An 18,773-nucleotide genomic window follows, 5' to 3' on the forward strand; every position below is an offset into this window, starting at 1 on the left:
ATTTTCTAACAAACCTAAAACAGAGCACTGCCCATACTGTACTTCAGACCTGTCAAACTGACGGTCCCCCGAGACCCATATGGGTCACAATTATGTTATGAGGGCCACACATGACAACTAATTGAAATCATTTAATAAAAATTATTGCAGAATATTTCTTCTATTATATTATATAACATATTACAGTACCCTTTGTACAGGCCGCAGGTGTGTTTGCTAAAGGCCACACGTATGACATGCCTGCTCTACAGGACACAGTGGCTAGGCACTTCTGTGCAAGGAATTGCTGGCTATAAATCTTAAATGTCCTAAGGAAGATCACAATCACCGGACCTCGATTTGTTCTATTACAGTGGTGAGTAAAAGTAAACAAGGTAGGTTTCTGTTGACTGGGAATTTGAGTATCACCATTTGGTATTATTAATTTGTCTAGGAGAGGAAGAATCATCTATACAGAGAGTATGAGTTCTCCTTCACCGAGCTCGTTCCAAGTACAGTCTGGATTGAAAAGGAATGCAGATACTGAATAAGGAATAGTATAGTATAGTATAGAATAGTATAGAATAGTATAGTATAGAATAGTATAGAATAGTATAGAATAAAAGGCCATTTAGAATTGCAACTCCCCCATCCTCATAGACACTTGGGAAAAGCTTGTTACACGAGTAATCACTCGCCTTTCTGGTCTCACGTCACCTCATTTTTACCCTTTTAAGCATTTGATCTGCGCACCTCTCAAGATGAAGCCCTTACAGACTGAACATTATCTTCAATACAGTTTAATCACAATTTAGTGTATTTACTATAAACACTTAAATAATTAATTATACAAGTTCAAACCAATTCTAATTTGAACTGTAAAACAAATATGGCTCAGACATACATTATATCCAGTATGCAGTTCCTAATAACTTAAGACATATGAACTAAACATTCAATGGATATCACAATCACCTTAATGTTTACAAGACATGAATTAAATCTTAAGTAAAAATATTCCATTGCTATACTAAAACAGATATGAAATATTACAGTACTATATTATTGAATTAATGGTTTCATTACCATTAATCCAGAGAAAGGTGAATAATAATAATGAAGGCTATATAACACAAAAATCATAATTCGTTATATTATTCACCCTATACAGCCTGACATACCACAGCAACACCTCACTCCTGCAACCATCTACAGCTAGCAACACTGCATCTTCCATCAAGATGTATTTTAATATTTTCCTCGTGAAAAACTAGTGTATAAGATGGAGAGAGAAGCTGGGATAATTGGGTACACACTAAACTTGGCATGGACAATGGATCCCACTCAGAGGTGATGAGATTGAGGTTCGACACAAATGTGGTCTCCCAAGGATCATTGCCGTTTTAAATTTGTGTGAAAGACCTACCTAAGGGAGTTAGTTCAAATATGTCCATGGTTTGCAGATGATGAAAAGCTAATGAGAAATGTAGTGAACTAGGAAGATTGCAGAGAAACACAAGAAACTCTTGACAAACTGCAAGTCTGAAGACAAAGTGCTGCTAAGAGTTTAATCCCAAAATGACCAAGATTATGAGAATTGGAAAGTGATTCAGAAGACCATTTGAGGAAATATATAACATTTGAGGAAAGCAACTACAGAATTCAAAATTATTTGGGAGTGGATAGATCTGCAAATATGGGAAGAGGGGAAAGCATTGGAACCTTATAGAGCCTAAATAGGTTCCAAGACAAACAGCCTATGTGAGGCCAATATTAGAATATGCAACAGCGACATGGAAGTCGCGCCTAAAGAAACACAATGTAAAATTTAAAACAATTGCCTAGCTTTGAAGGGATTAGCGCAGAATGAAGAGGACTAAGCTACTTGGACAGAAGAGAACAAAATCTCACTCCTACAGGAGAAAGGGACCAGGAGCTCTTTGGTTGGAAAAATCTTAGGGAGAAAATTGGAAAGGTGATTTCCACGCCCAAAGTTTGCCTCCTTTAATGCTGAGAATGAGATCGCTTGTGCACCCTTGGTGAGTCATGGTGTCATACCTGTCTATATCCAACACTAAATAATTTTCTGAAAGTCTCGGCTGGAAGAAAACCATTACTGTATCGTGAGCTTGTACTAGGGAGGATCCTAAATAACTTCACTTGGAAAATAGGTCATTCAAATTATTAAACTAAAATATTCGGCCATTAAATGTGATCGTAACTTTCACATTCCATCCTTTCAACCAAATTTAATCAATAATACATTCAAAGATATTATTTTAAAAATCCTTTGGCATTAAATAAAAATATAATTGTTATAATAATTAAAATAAGAAAATGCTAATAAGTTAAAACAATATTGGCCATTTTGATTAAATAACTTCTTGTTAATTTTAACTTGGATAAAAAAAATATTGGTTTCTTTATCCAAGTTTATCCCATTCTTCTATAACATTGCAAGTAAATTTGACTTCCAATGTCTTCATAAAAATGTAAACATTTGAGGCATCTAAAATGACAAGGAACTACCGAGATCTCAATAAGACTTTCCATGTTAATTGAAATTCCTTGTTAACAAAACAATAAGAGATGAATCAGCTGATAATGAAACAGGTGTGAAACAAGAGAGATGCCCCTCACACCTTCTTATTAGGTGAATTACTCTCCTCTTCATTTTCTTGTTCTTCATCCTCCATATCCTCTTCCTCGTTTTCATCTTTATGTTTTGTCTTTGTGTCCTTCTTTGTGCTTGCCCTCTTGTTTGTCTTGTTCTTTAAAGGTTCTTTGGTCTGTAATAATTTAAAACATATGTTGGTTTCAAGCCTAGGTTAGACATACATATGAGTTGGGATGGATATAAATAGGGGCTGCCTCGTATGGGCCAATCGGCCTTCTACAGTTACCTTCATTCTTATGTTCTTATTTTGTATTCCTCTCATTACCTTTCAATTATAATTATCAGCCTCTGTAAACTTTCTTTTGTTAACACAATAATACTCACACAATAACATAATAATTGTCATAGCTAACTTCCCATTCTTTTTCAAATCTGGAAACTTTGAAAACACTCTTTGACTTGATATTAAACTTTATATTAAATGGGATTTGACAAGGATATTTTGAGCAAAATTCCTAATCAAGCAACATATTGCTACACTATACAGGGCATATCTACATTTATACTTAATATTAAATCTTGGATATTTACATCACGAAAATGCTTGTCAATCATTTGCAACTGTATTTTCCAACATGTCGTTAACCCTTAAACTGCTTTTGTAGCTCTCAAGCAAGAGGGGCCAGTGTGCCTATCACCTGTGGAAGCTTTAATGTGCCCAATAATACTTAAAAGTCCTAAAGATTCTATGTCAGCATCATTCAACACTAATGACCTTTAGCCATCATTAGTTATATTGAAAAATCTTGAAGGCCCTTTGTTTCTTACTGGAAATTATTTATTAACAAAAAAAAAAATCCTGATGCCCATGCCAGGAACCAATGATGCCACAGAAAATTTCAAGAGCTTTTATGGACCTGGAAGATATTTGCGATGTGATGTATTACAAATTAACTTGAAAATAAATTTTCAGAATTTGATGTTTTCAACATTTCTTCACCTCACTAACGCCAAACGTAAATTATTAGTTTCCCCCATCAGAAAGAAATGTTTTACAAAAGGAAAAAACAATTATATATATTTTTATGTGCACCAGATTATTTACCTAATTATGGTTGTGCAGTTTGAGGGTTAAACAAACTGTGTGTGACTACTTGCATTTTATGTAAATTAATATTAACTGATAATAATGACCGTGCATATCTGTTTGATCATTTTTTTTATACATTATAAATTACCAAGTGGCTTTTAAATTATGCAATGGTTACAGTATTTTGTTGATTACCTCAGATTTCTAAGACCACCTCAGTTGCCTCCCGTGACTGCTCATTTTAATGACAAGTAATCTAAAGACAAGGAACTACGGGGTATTCAAATGGTCATGAAATGGTTTGGAGAAGAAAGATTTGCTCAAACAATTTTAGACACCCCACACGGACATCCAGGTGCAAGTAAATACTTTGACATGATCTCCAATAATTCTAAGCAAGCAATCAAAGCATTACTGCTTCGATAACCACAGATAAATCTGATCGCTACTGACCCTCACCTGGGTTAGAAATGCCAACGAATTTACTTTTCGCCCAATGTGCACATGCTATATTCCAAGCTCCGCAGAGGCACATTCAGACCACTGGTTGCTCTTTGAAAATTGTCTTTGGATTTGAAAATGTCAGGATTATTTTCCCTCACATAAATTGACCGAAGACTGACAAACCTCGGTTGTCTTCTCTAGCTATTTGGTGGAGCTTTCAGCTGGGCCTGATTTCTATCGAGTGTTTCCACTACTTGGACGTGCCATTTCAGATTGTCTATGTCAAGTTTTAGGACCTAGCTCTCTGATTACTCACATCTGGTTATAATGTAAGTATTTAACATTAAAGAGGACAGCAAACCTGCTGGCCACCTATTCTATATTTCATTACATTGGATCCTGCTTTTTCCAAGGTTCCCAGATCTCCTGGAGATATGATCTATAGGTTATCTTGAGATGATTTCGGGGCTTTGGGTGTCCCCGCAGCCCGGTCCTCGACCAGGCCTCCACCCCCAGGAAGCAGCCCATGACAGATGACTAACACCCAGGTACCTATTTTACTGCTAGGTAACAGGGGCATAGGGTGAAAGAAACTCAGCCCATTGTTTCACACCAGCGCCCGGGATCGAACCCGGGACCACAGGATCACAAGTCCAGCGTGCTGTCCACTTGGCTCCCTCGGTCGGCCGAGGGAGCCGGTGTGTTCCTTGGTTGACATACAACATACATTTTGAAGCATTCACCAGACAACCCAGATTGAACCCTCTTACTGATAGGTAAAAAGAGTTCTATCTGTTTTCCAGATGTGTCTTGTAGGTTCTTGAAGGCACCCTCTAATTCTGTTTGGAGTCCTTGGACCCCTGATTCCCCAGTATGTGCCTAAGGGTTATTCTCGAGTTCTCTGCCTTTGTGGCTCAAATGTGCACCCAGTTTTCCTGAGGTGTTTTTTCCAGGTCTCAACAACTGGGCTTTACATGTGCATTTCATGCTTTCTCAGAAGAGCTTTCCAGCACTTCTGGGAAGACACATTGATCCAGGGTGTTTGTACTCTCTGGTTTGTACACCACCAGAGAGTCCTGATACACCAGGACTCTCTGGTGGTGTTTGTACTCCAGGTTGTATTCTCCAGCCCCCCCTTGTCCACTAGTGTCCTCTGGGGCCTCTTGGGGTTCCACAGCTGGGTATCCCAGGATCGTGATTTATAACCTTCGTCTATAAACATCTAAACTTATTTCTGGGGCACATTGCTCCATTTGTTTTTCCGAGTTAATTCTTTTGCGTGATTTCCAAGTCATTGTGCCTCATTTCATGGGAATGTAGCTGGGGTACAGGGTTCTGTGTCTGGTTCTGGGGAATGCCCCAGGCTGGGCCTTCTGATTCTCTAGAATGCAATTCCACAACTTCTCTGGGTAGGGTTTTCATTAACCAGGTGAATGAGATTTACCTAGTTCTTTGGGTGGGAGCCCCAGCTTGTCATATGCATTCCTTGGATATTTTTGTGAATTAGATGTTTTCAACATCAAATTTAATTTAACGTTGATCTAAAATTTAATCAAACACCAAGTTTCCCCGAGCATTTAGGAATGCTCGGGATTTTTGGATCTTGGAATTTTTCATCTCCTCCAAGATGTCCTGCAATTACCCTAATATTGGACTCTTGAGACCCCTAGATATTTTTCAAATATTCTCAGCTTGAATGCGCAATGTCCTTGCGTGTTTTTCAGTTCCCTACTAATCAATTGACAGTCACCAGATCCTTATTCTCTAGGAAGTGATATGGGCCGGTACTGTGTGTGTGTGTGTGTGTCCTGGCCATAGCAGTCCCGGTTAGCCTTAGACATGTTATGATTGCTCTTTCAGGTTTCTAGCAAGTGGCTCGTATGCTGGCTTTCCTTGCAATTTTGTCTGATATTGGTTCACGACCTCAGGATCTCTTTCTAGTTTTCCATTTTTCCACCTTCAGATTAAATTGCCAGTCTCTTCATTACACGTCGGGTTTGGCCATACCTCAGCCTTAGTGCTTGGTGGACAAGTTCCATACCTGGTCTACAGTTCAGAGCTGGTATCTACCTCTCTTCGTTGTTATTTGTGCTTTGGGTTCCCTTCATATCCCATATTTTTTTTTTGGGGTGGAAGTGTGTCTTGGGAAATTGGCTCAGTAATCAATCGAGATGATCTTAACAATAAAGTGTCGAGAGTATTGAAACACTTCTTCCCAAGCAGCCCCCTCTGTTGCTTCCATTCCCAGCCCTTTGGTCCCAGGATCTCTTAGCATATCTAGATATCCTGGGCTTAAAGTGTGGGCTGTCAGCTCTTCTGCTCTATAGTGATACACTGATTGCTACCTGGGTAACAGTTAGTTTATCCTGTTAGCAGAATAATTAATTTCCTTATATTTCCAAATATCAATTGAAGGTGTTGAGAGGTTTGCTTTGCTCTTTGGTATTAGAGAGAGCAGTTACTCTCAGAAGTGGATCAAGCTATTTCCTTAGCCTCTTCTCTCCCTAACTACATGACTAGACTACTTGAAAGTACCTTGTCATGATGGAGTAAAAATTGACAACAGCTTACCACAAGAGCAGTGTCCTGGTTGAATCTGCCTCTGGCTTAGTAAGCAATCAAAAGAACACTTGAATTTGTTGTTTAACCCTCTCAACACCTTAACATTGTAAATGTGGTCAACATTTTCAATATCTCTCATAGTTATTACCAGAGACTTAATGAATGATTTGACTACAGATCTAAAATGACTCCACCCCTTTAATTAAGATGAGAGGCATTCCTGAAGAACAAAAAATCTGACAAATGAATCATTGATAATGAAACAGGTGTGAAACAAGAGTAATGTCATCACACCTTTTTAACAGGTGTATCATTATCCTCTTCTACGTCTTCCTGCTCCTCCTCTTCCATAACTTCTTCCTCGTCTTTAGTAGGTTTTTTCTTTGTCTCCTTCTTTGCACTTCCCTTCTTGTTTGTCTTGCCCTTTATAGTTTCTTTCTTCTGTAACAATTAAAAAGACAACTTTTTTTATTCCTCTTATTCCCATCCAATCATAATATTTGTCAGCTTCATAGAATCTTCCTATCCATCTTATGCTAACTTTCTAAGGCAATAATTGCCTCATCATCCATGCCTGTGTTTCGTGAAACTGTCTTTCGTGCCAAAACAATAATGTACACCCACAATTATTGCCTTTCAAAAACATGAACAGAAATCTATTATTGTACTCCACTAGCTAACCTCCAATCTTTTAACGCTTAATCATTTCACAACTACCTTTTTGTTTCATTAATAATAAAACAGATTTGGTGATTCTTATGAAGTAAATTCATCACCAACCTGTATAATTATTGCAATTAACTACTTCATAAATCCCCCAATTTGTAGTTAAAAATTAAATCTAGAACATCTGCCTCCCCATTAGGTATATTAACAACTGAAAATGGTACACATTTCTATGTAACTGTACAAACTCGGTGCAGATTTTATAGTTTGACACATCGTACTTTGATGTGTCAAATTATAGTCATTTCAATCATTATAAATTTCAACTACTTTTATCATATACGATAAACCATATTCGTATGAATTATGAATGATATAACAAGTGTTGTAATTTAAGCCAATTATTATTTTCTTGATAAACTTTGAATTTATACGAATGCATCACTATCTTCAATATCTGAGGTAGAGCCGACTTTATGCATGATGTGACTACAGCAACAAAATGACTCCATTCCCTTAAACAATTACAAGAGAATTCCTTGTCAACAAAACAATGAGAGATGAATCAGCTGATAATGAAACAGGTGTGAAACAAGAGAGATGCCCCTCACACCTTCTTATTAGGTGAATTACTCTCCTCTTCATTTTCTTGTTCTTCATCCTCCATATCCTCTTCCTCGTTTTCATCTTTATGTTTTGTCTTTGTCTCCTTCTTTGTGCTTGCCCTCTTGTTTGTCTTGTTCTTTAAAGGTTCTTTGTTCTGTAATAATTTAAAACACACATTTTGTATTCCTCATTCCCTTCCAATTAGAATTATCAGCCTCTGTAAACTGTCTTCTGTCATGTCAACACATTAATGTACACCCACATTTATAGCCATTCTACAACATGAATAAATTCTATAAAATTCTAGCCTCACGCCCCTCTGGCTAACTTCCAAAACAGCAGCATTGCCATTCCCATGAACACATTAGTTTAGATATTACAACCCATCCCGCCCTTAAACACAAAAATGCAAACTAGATATACTTTGTTTTTCTATTTCGTTTAAATTTTGTTATTTCTGAATTCAGTTAATTATATATATTTATATATTTCAGTGCTCCCAATTAAAACATATATCCTTAAAGATACCTGGTTTATTATGCTGTATATCCTAAAACTAACAATATTTTAAATGACAATCAATCAAATTTGAATAACTACCATGAATAAACTAAAAAATCTACATAAAAAAAAAGATTAAAATTTTAGCTACTGAGCTGAACACAATTTTAATATTGTACTAATTTTTGTTAACAATAAAAGCTCCCCCTTCCCCCTTGATAATTTTAGCACCTTGCTCATTGTACCATACGTTGAAAAGGGTTAAAAAAAAAATCTGATGTGAGAGGAACACAAAGGGCGAGAGTGGATACATATTTGGTTGGGGGGCATGGCAACCAACAATGAGAAATGTAGTATTAATTGTGGATGTCTTACAATGACAGAATACTGTACCAGTTTCTACCTACAAGTTCTGCGTTGGTAAAGAATGAAGGCGTCCCCCTCCCCAGGGTCAGGCACAAGTATTCATTCCCAACATTTGACACAAAATTCCGATATAACCCAAAAAAAGTAACTTTGAAAATAGAACAAACATATTTATGTGTCGGGCAGTTGATACATTATCTCGGTATGGATTTCTCATCATTTTGCATAAAAAAGTATGCAAATATTGTTTTTCGTTTCACATTTATATTGATTACGTAATGTGTACACTACAATAAAAATTTGATTAAAACCCAACAAGTAACGAAAGAGTATAAACATTTGACATGTCTTCCCCCCAAACTTTGTGTGTTAACACCAGGACTTAACATCTGGGAGAGCAACAAGCCAGACCACTTTAGTGCTAAACTCCTAAAATTTAAAGTGACGAAAAGAAAAAACTTTACATAGTGCAGGTAAGTAATTATCAATAGAAGGCACCAAGCCAGAAGACTATTTAGAACCATCCATGATGCAAGATATTCAAAAGCTCCTACATATCACCACAGATGTCAATACAATAGCAATGCCGTGCAGGGGGACAACAGCTGGAATGCAATGAAATTAGATATTATGGAAACAACCTCTATCTACAGCTTCGAGAGTAAACACGAAAGGGAGCTCTTAAATGACTACTAAAAAACGCCAGGTTCAAATGGAAATAAGACAACTTCCAAAGAGCTAGATCTCGCTCCCTGTAGACTCCGATACATAAGCAATCGCCCGTCATAGCTTCAAAAGCAAGTACGACAGAAGTTTCAACATCAAAAGACGTATAAACAGCCAGTGCATTACGTAGGAGATAGAAATTTACAGCAAGATCTCACTCTTATCAACACAGTTATTAGAATCTGCTTAATAATGATGGTTTATACGAGGTGAATGACAGCTGATTATTGTTCTCATTTTTGTTTCCAGGACAACTGTGATGTAATGAGAATGGCCAAGTTGTATGAAACGAGGGTACACTGTACAAGTTGAAACTGTTGACTAGAAAATGTATAGTAAAAAACCATGTCAGATGTGCAAGCGATGAGTCACAATAACATGGCTAAAGTATGTTGACCAGACCACACACTAGAAGGTGAAAGGATGACGACGTTTCGGTCCGTCCTGGACCATTCACAATCGACTTGAGAATGGTCCAGGATGGACAGAAACATCGCTGTCCCTTCACTTTCTAGTGTGTGGTCTGGTCTGGTCAACCATGTCAGATGAACTTGGTATACACTTGTTATACAGGTATGTTACCTTTCATCACATTACTCTGTATATGAAGCCTTTCATAAACATTACATACACCAGTAGGCATACAAATTGTTTACATTTACTGTTTTGATACATTTACTATTTCACTAACCAGAATTAATACACGTGAAGTACCATATACTGTGGATTCCCAAATGAATATGCAGTTCTATATTTTGGATCACAACAATAATGGCATGGAATACATTACCCTAAGATTATACAGTAAAATATTTAGATAAACCATCAGTAAATAAAACAACTTTCTGGTTTTCATTACACATAAAATATAATATGGAGAATACAATGAGAATACCATACACAACTATTTCATGAGAGGTGAATAACAGTGCCAAGTCTAAAATATATATATACAGTACACTCAATTTCTGGTAAGCACTAAATATACTCAAGATACATTATCTACTACAGTAGAAATATCTACACAGATAACTTTGAAGTCTTGTTCAATATATACAATTTCTCATACTTAACTAATATAGTGCATACAAAATTAGTTAAAGCAAATACCTTTTCATGCAAGTTTCTCACATAAAATCTACTATTTTTTATAACAAGATTTTGCACAATATAAGTACATTCAGTTCTATTTTTGCATAAAAAGTATTTACAAGTGGAAAGCACTATACTCAGGAAATTTCAACACGTTTCTAGTAAAAAACTACATTTTTTGAAGAATCACCAATGCATTAAATGTCAAATTGTCATATTTATATACAACTAACTTTCCTTTTATAGTACAATACTGCATACTGGATAGAATTACATGCTATTTCAATCACATGCTTAAGATATACAAATACTACTGATTACAAAACCTTACTTTTGTCAAGTTCATATCTATTATAAAGTGGAACCTCGATAATTAAAAAACCCAAACATTTTAAACAAATTTTGCCACTTGTTAACACTGATGATCCAGATCAGGGGGTCTGAATAATCAAAGTAGCTTCAATAATGTGGATCACCCTGTCAAAAATGACCTTTTATAAATACGAATAAATAAAAATGTCTTGCATTATTTTATACAAAATGCAATATTTATATAGTAGTTCTTTGTCACCTGTAGAAGGAAAACTTCAGTATACTGGTAAGCAAAGCGAAAAGGAGCAAAAACTCTGATCATTCTTAAGCATAATGATTTAAATCAGGCTGTCGTGAGAAGTACAAGGTTCCACTGTGTAATGTGATATTTGAAGAAGCAATAATTTATACTTATAATATATAATATGTGCGTGTGTGTGTATGTTTGATTTATACTGTATAACACTATCCAGAGGACGACGACAATATATACCTTAAATACAAACATGCCTAACCCACAACAAAACATACTGTACAATAAACATTACTTAAAATTTACAGTATATCTAGTGAAGTAAATTAGAAAATTTATATGCAGTGAAAGATTGTTTGGATATAGATTTCCCTGCTAAAGAAACTACGTACAAAGCATTATAATTTATTAACTTTGGCATTTTGTTTTCAGTAAAATAATCACTGAAACTTACATATTTTATGGCAGTATTCAAATGCACTTAAATTCTGGTTAAATGTTTCACCAGTTACCATTATTCTCTAATTTAGTCATCATATTTAAATAAATATAAACAGCATGGCATTTTCTGTGATCTAGAAATGCTTAAAGTTATTCACCGAGATCACTTTACTTAAAAAGAGGTTTAAGAATGTCGTACTAAACCTTTAACTTCCAGTCATTGGCCTTTGTTAATCTCAAAAGACCACAGAATGTTTTGTTATTTGCCTCTTATCATTATAACCAAGCCCAAAGAAAATATTCTGCAAATGGAAATTTGATCTTTCCCATTGAGTGTTTGAATCCACACCTGAATGTCATTTCCAAACAGAATTGCACAGAAGGATTGGGTTGCAAGACATTTCCTTTGAGCTATGCCAGGAAGAGATTTATGTGCAATAAGTGTGCATATTACATTGGAGGCCTATATACAGTACTGTTTTGTCAAGTTGTGCATCAATCAACAGAGTTTATTCAAAACAAACACTACATTGTGAAGACAAATATGTGAAACAATGAACATATTTCTACATGCAAATGTATATTCTACAAGAACAAATGACTGGAAAAGGAGGCAGGAGGAAAGGGAGGAAGGGCATAGTCGAAGTGACGACTTTGATGCAATTTGTATCGAGGGTAAAAAAGTGCATAACACTTATTTTTTGGAGTCTAACTTAAAATGGTCCAAAACTCATTTCGAGGAAGGTGTAAAATATTTTTGAGTAAACTGAGAATATGCGTAAAATTATAGCGTGTGTTTTTGTTGTGTGTAATATTTTATACTGTATGTACAAAATACAATCAATGTGTTTTCATAAGACACACTGGTACAGTATATATATATGGGGAATAAAAGATCCAAATGACTGTGTGACCAAGAGAAATCAACAGTTGTATACATTTCAATAAATTAATGTACAAAAAAACCTTCACGTGTCCAATACATATACAAATAAAACTTTCAACTTTTACAAAGTTGAAAAACAAAATAGTTTGTAAATATGACACCATGACATTACAAGGCTCCAGATGTCAACAGCACATAACTCTCTCATAAGGTATATGATGTATACACTTATTTGATGCACCATGACACTAACAAGCTCAAAATGTATACATATCTATAATACTATCCTTAGGTATATGCATACACATATTGGAAGCAATATATTAACATTATTGAGAGATATAAAAAAAATTGGAAAAAGAACACTTTCTAGACAACTTTAACTTGAGCTAGGGAGTGTGTTGTAAGCGAGAAACTTGGCCGATACATTGTTAGGATGTTGCATTGAGACAGATCAAAAGCCAACCGAAATATTAGTGTTAAAACAATCAGGCAAAGCCATAATGTATTCCCTGGTCCAACCTACAGCATTTATAAAATGAAAATGTTAATAGAACGACCAAAATTTAAGTGGATTATGACCAAAATACTCTACCATTGACTCTTTATCATGCATGTGAAATTTTGCTCATGGGAGGGAATTATTACAATACACATACACACACACACACACATATGCAAATATACCAAAATTAAGAACAAAACTAAGAACCGACCTTCTGTTTTTTCTCTTGGTCCTTGAAACGTTTGACAATATCCGGGCACCCTTCTAGATTTTCCTCAGGCTCCCAAGTGTTAAATTTCGGACCCCAATCCTTCCACTGAATTAAATACTCTTTTTTTCCTTTCTTTTCACGTTCTTCCAAAATTTTTTCAACCTGTACATCATAAAAATTATTAATATCCATTTTAATTTAATTCTGTTTATATTACCCATGTCCTACTTTCACGGTGTGTGAAGATACCAGGCAGGAAAGAATAGAGGTGTAATCGAGAGACCTTTAGTAACCCCAACGCCCATTTACATTATTATCGAGACATTTAAAATAAATAAGGGAATATGTTGACCAGACCACACACTAGAAGGTGAAGGGACGACGACGTTTCGGTCCGTCCTGGACCATTCTCAAGTCGATTGTGAGAATGGTCCAGGACGGACCGAAACGTCGTCGTCCCTTCACCTTCTAGTGTGTGGTCTGGTCAACATACTTTAGCCACGTTATTGTGACTCATCGCCTGCAAGTGATTTATTACAAGACATAGTAAGATAAGATAAATACCAACACTTGTGCATTTTATGTAAAGATTTGAACTACATCAAGTCTTCTGCACTCTCTTGAGTGCATTATTGAGCTCTGAGTATATGATTTGGACAAAACTTACAGGATAATAATGCATCAACATGTAGTTATACCCAAAGGAGAGAGGCTATCGCGACTACTTGGATTTCTCCATCTATTAGTATCTAATTTTAGTTCACTAAATTATTTTTCTTGTGAAATTATCCTCAGCTGTAAAGCTTTTGTGTCCAGCAAAATTATTTAAAATACAGTATTTAAAATATTAATTAAAATTCTTAATATTTTAAATATTTTAGCTGGAAACAAAAGCTTTACTTTTGAGGACAGTTTTACAAGAAAAATGATTTAGAGAATTAAAATTAGATATGAATAGATGGATAAATCCAAGTAGTCCCAATAGCCTCGCTCCTATGGGCATGGAGTGTGTTACAAGGAACAGTATCCGGATGGATACCTTTATTAACACCAACTCCAGTTCTCAGAATCCCAGGATGACAGAAATGACAACCGATCATAATTCCCTAAAAGAAATCTCCTCGACCACATCGGCCGTTGGGAATGAAGGTGACATAATCAGGTCATGAAGAATAAAAGAACTAGATTCAGGATAGCAACCATATTAGCTGTCGAGATGCAAGTTTTGTTGAAACCGTATACTCAAGAGCTTGATAAATGCACTCAGGAGAGTGCAAAGGACTTAAGTGTATTTCAAATCTTTACATAAAATACATAAACATGTTGCAGACGATAAGTCACAATAACGTGGCCAAAGTATGTTGACCAGACCACCCACTAGGTGAAGGGACGACGACGTTTCGGTCCGTCCTGGACCATTCTCAAGTCGACACAATTGACTTGAGAATGGTCCAGGACGGACCGAAACGTCGTCGTCCCTTCACCTTCTAGTATGGTCTGGTCTACATAAACATGTTTTTTTTTTATCCTACAATGTAGAATCAAACAGCCATTTCACTGACAAGATGAAAGTACTCCATATGAGCTGTCACAAAAACAATCTATCAGCAAATTCTCCCCAAAGTATTGCTGGTTAGCTGTTGCCAAGCACATTATCATTCAACCATGAACCTCCCAAACTTCCTTGCCTCATCCCACCCACTGACTAGCCGGCAAAAATGTATTTGTCATTCATTATTCACTCGAAGCCAGGACAACCTTCAACTTTTTAACAATGTCATACAATAGACATTTACACTTCACCTTCCTGCAATTATTACTCATTATTCAGTCCTCCTGTCTAACACAGGGTCTTCACAGACTCCACACTGCTATAACACACATTTTTCACATTCACTCTATACAAGTGTGTAAAATACATAAAGGCTAAAAAGTAACATCTTCATACGTACATCACTCATACTAGGTTGACAGGCGGGACCAAAGCTTCGAAGCTCAACCCCCGCAAGCACCAATAGGTGAGTACATCCCTTATATTTATACTTTCAAAAAACAAACCTTTCATTGCACCAGACATTTTTCTTCCCGTACAAACTACTCTACACTTTACTTCAATGAGTTTGTCAATAAAATATTAGCTATTCATTTTTTACTGATCAACATTAACTTAGATTTACTTTCAACTATCACCTCTCTCACAAACATCATTTACATATACTGTTGACCAGACCACACACTAGAATGTGAAGGGACGACGACGTTTCGGTCAGTCCTGGACCATTCAAGTCGACTGTGATGAGGAAGTAGAGACAGGCAATAAATAGGCACGAGAGAGAAGAGGAGCAAAGTAAGGTGTAGTAGTAGGAACTGCAGAGGGCCTATTGGCCCATACGAGGCAGTTCCTATTATAACCACCTAAGGAGAAGGAGAAAATAATAGGAATAAGAAGAGGAAAGCAAGGGAACGTAGGAGAAGACAATGAACAGAAAAAAAGAGAAGAGAGAAAGAAAGAAAAGAAAGAAAAATAAGAGAAAGAAAGACAACGTTTCGGTCAGTCCTGGACCATTCTCAAGTCGATGGTCCTGGACCTCGACTTGAGAATGGTCCAGGACGGACTGAAACATCGTCGTCCCTTCACCTTCTAGTGTGTGGTCTAGTCAACATACTTTAGCCACATTATTGTGACTCATCGTCTGTATATCCCTCAGTCTCGTGCCCTTTTCATGTGCACATGGGAAAATAAGGCTTGGTTGCTTACCCTTTGCATTCTACACTAACAAGAAGGGAGATATTAATTATATCCTATTCACAGCACACATCACAGCTAATTCCTTGGTATCACACAATCTTGCCCCCAATTTACTACAGAACATGTCAAGTTGAAACACCTAATTGTTAGAAAGATCTTTAAGAATACTTTCTTCACAATTAAATAATCATGTAGCAATAAAGTGTTCCCAATTTGATGTTTCACCCTTACAATGTTACCAGCACCAGGAACTTTTCCTATACTGTACTATTCCAAAAAATACACTGTTCATTCTCACTCCTAATATTACACTAATTGATAACTATAATCTGTTATTAAATATCAGTAGCATAAGAATGAATTATATACTGCATATATACATACATATGACATTTAGGTAGCGCTTACAACCAGGCCTGGTTGCCAAGGGCTATTTCACAAGACAAACAGTTAAAGGATAATACTTAATATAACTTTGCAAAATTAAGTCTGCATTACCACTTGGTTAACAGTGAAAGTAAATTAAATAAAAAAATTGAACTTTATTTTACCAAGAATAGGTCAAATTAGGTTACATTAGCTTTAGCTGTTAATACCGAGGCAAATTAATGTTTTGCAAACCTGTCTCAAAGAACATGCACATAAATGTCATATGTTAAGGGGAAAATATACTTAGTTAAAATAAGTTAATTACTCTAGACCAACATCCATAAATCAGAGTGGCTACTAAATTCAATTGTATTTGTCTTAATGCTATTTTGATTTAATACCATCTAAAACTTTGTCAATTATAAATAAACGCAAAAATTAATCTTATCCAGTGAATGATAAAATTATTAATGTTTTAGCAATTTAAAAGACAAAACTTAATATACAGCACATAACAATATAAGCAACTCTTTACCTGCCAATCCTCTTGCTTTTCCAACGTCTCAAGAGTCGTTTTAAAACGTTTCAGAAGCTCAGGGCAATTCAATTCATCTTCTGCAAGCCATGAGTCATATTTGGAATTCCATCCTTTCCAGCGAACTTTGTACTCTGTGCGACCCTTCACTTCTCTCAGTCCCATAATGGCCTCTACCTGTTGGAGAATGTGGTTTGGGCTCTCTGATATGCTTTATGTCGTCGTAATGCACACACATGCATTTCGAGCACACAAGCGTAAACCTGTTTTCAACTGATAATCTCAAAATGGCACCTAATGTTCTATATATAATATTATGTACAATCTACATACTAAACTAAGTAAAGAACTGTAATCTACTTAAAACAAGAAGACGTCTATCCACAGTTCTGATGCACATAATAGCTAGCACCAAATCAGTGCCAGTTTAAGATGTGCTAGTAACTTAGATTAGTCGGGTGAAATATCTTGTTTTAGTTTTCTACGGAAGTGTACTTAGTTTTACAAAGGCCTTAAAATATGCACATTATTCTATTCATTACAAAACTAAAAGATACACCATAGTACAAAAATAACATAATTGCCATTTATGAAAATTTTTTGTCTACATATTAAAGAGGTTGCTTAACAGTGAGAATTGGTTGAAGCAGTTTGTAATAACAACATTCTATGAACAAATCCTCGGAGGTAGGTTCAAACCCTCATCACGGCCCTTGTGGATTTGTTCATTTGATACATCATTCTATTGTGATTTCTGTGTGTAACATTCTATGAATCCTTTGATACTGTAAGAACAGTTCATAATAATTACTGAATAAACCAGTTCGTCTCAAATTGTCACAAGACACTACGATACTCATACCAACACCCTCCCGTGTGCACAACACTGCAGCACTAGTGAGTAGCTTTGAGAACACAGTTTTCTGATTTTTAATCTTTTAGGCAGTCTTCCTTTGCTCCTCCCGTTTTTCACTAGTGGTAAATAGCACAAATACTAGCATGTAGAATAAAACAAGTAGGTTTTGGTTCATAGCACACACACACTTATGTATCCAGAGTTCAAAATGACGAACATTTATGGTAGTTGTTATAATCCATGATATCTAATATAATCCACAACAATGTTCAATTCCTTGTTTATGGATATTTAAACCCCACATAACTCCAGATTTACAAAAAATTAACAATTCGCAAATCATTTTATTTTCATAATACATTTCAATCAACACTGTCGTGAAAAACCTTATACAATATACGGAAACATAAGTGGGCCCTCGATGGAGTCGGACCTATGGCATTGGCAGAACTCTAATATACTCAACAACAGAACATACCTTCATAATAGGTTTGACTAGTGTAACTTAACAGATTTTTCACATGTGAACATTTAACTACAGTACCAGTCATCCATGCTGTGTTTACAGTATGTGTCAACCTACAATAATATTACAGGATATACCATGACATCGCTTAACCCTTTTTTGCTGGGCATAAATGTACCCATTTGTAAATGTTTTTTTTCAGTCTGGCTGATGCACAGGTTTCAGACAAAATATTTACACAAATATCCGAGATCATTCATTGGGGAATATATTTTGGGCATTATTTACCTACATGGCAGTAAAGTGGAGGATTACACTGTGAAATATTTATAGTAACATACCTGCAGGTAATCAATGCAAGGCAAATTAAAAAAATAGCTTTTGATTATATATTGGATCAAAGTTATCACTTATAGGATTACTAACTAAATTTACTGGTAGGTTTATGTAATCTGCAATTGCAAAGAAAAAGTAATGGCAATTTCCTAGTCATTAAAATATTATATAAATGATATCTGCACAATCACAAGTGATGTGGGGG

The 18,773-nt window shown here is 35.8% G+C and overlaps 1 protein-coding gene across 10 annotated transcripts in view; it reads right to left on the bottom strand.

Moving 5' to 3' along the window:
• The window catches only part of LOC123767605 (ABC transporter F family member 4), a 55,682-nt gene that overhangs the window by 3,675 nt on the left and 33,234 nt on the right, over positions 1 to 18,773 (bottom strand). For 3 of the 10 annotated variants that reach the window (XM_045757398.2, XM_045757403.2, XM_045757399.2), the window contains 5 exons: positions 16,911 to 17,087; positions 13,258 to 13,419; positions 7,972 to 8,118; positions 6,987 to 7,133; positions 2,622 to 2,768 (listed from right to left, as the gene is read on the bottom strand). In XM_045757398.2, the coding sequence (XP_045613354.2) occupies positions 2,622 to 2,768; positions 6,987 to 7,133; positions 7,972 to 8,118; positions 13,258 to 13,419; positions 16,911 to 17,087 (780 nt within the window). The remainder of the gene's footprint in view (positions 1 to 2,621; positions 2,769 to 6,986; positions 7,134 to 7,971; positions 8,119 to 13,257; positions 13,420 to 16,910; positions 17,088 to 18,773) is intronic. The other 7 variants (XM_045757405.2, XM_069310582.1, XM_069310581.1 and 4 more) reach the window with 5 other exon arrangements.

Source organism: Procambarus clarkii, chromosome 67 (genome assembly GCF_040958095.1).
Source record: "Procambarus clarkii isolate CNS0578487 chromosome 67, FALCON_Pclarkii_2.0, whole genome shotgun sequence".
In the NCBI taxonomy this organism is placed as follows: Eukaryota; Metazoa; Arthropoda; class Malacostraca; order Decapoda; family Cambaridae; genus Procambarus; species Procambarus clarkii.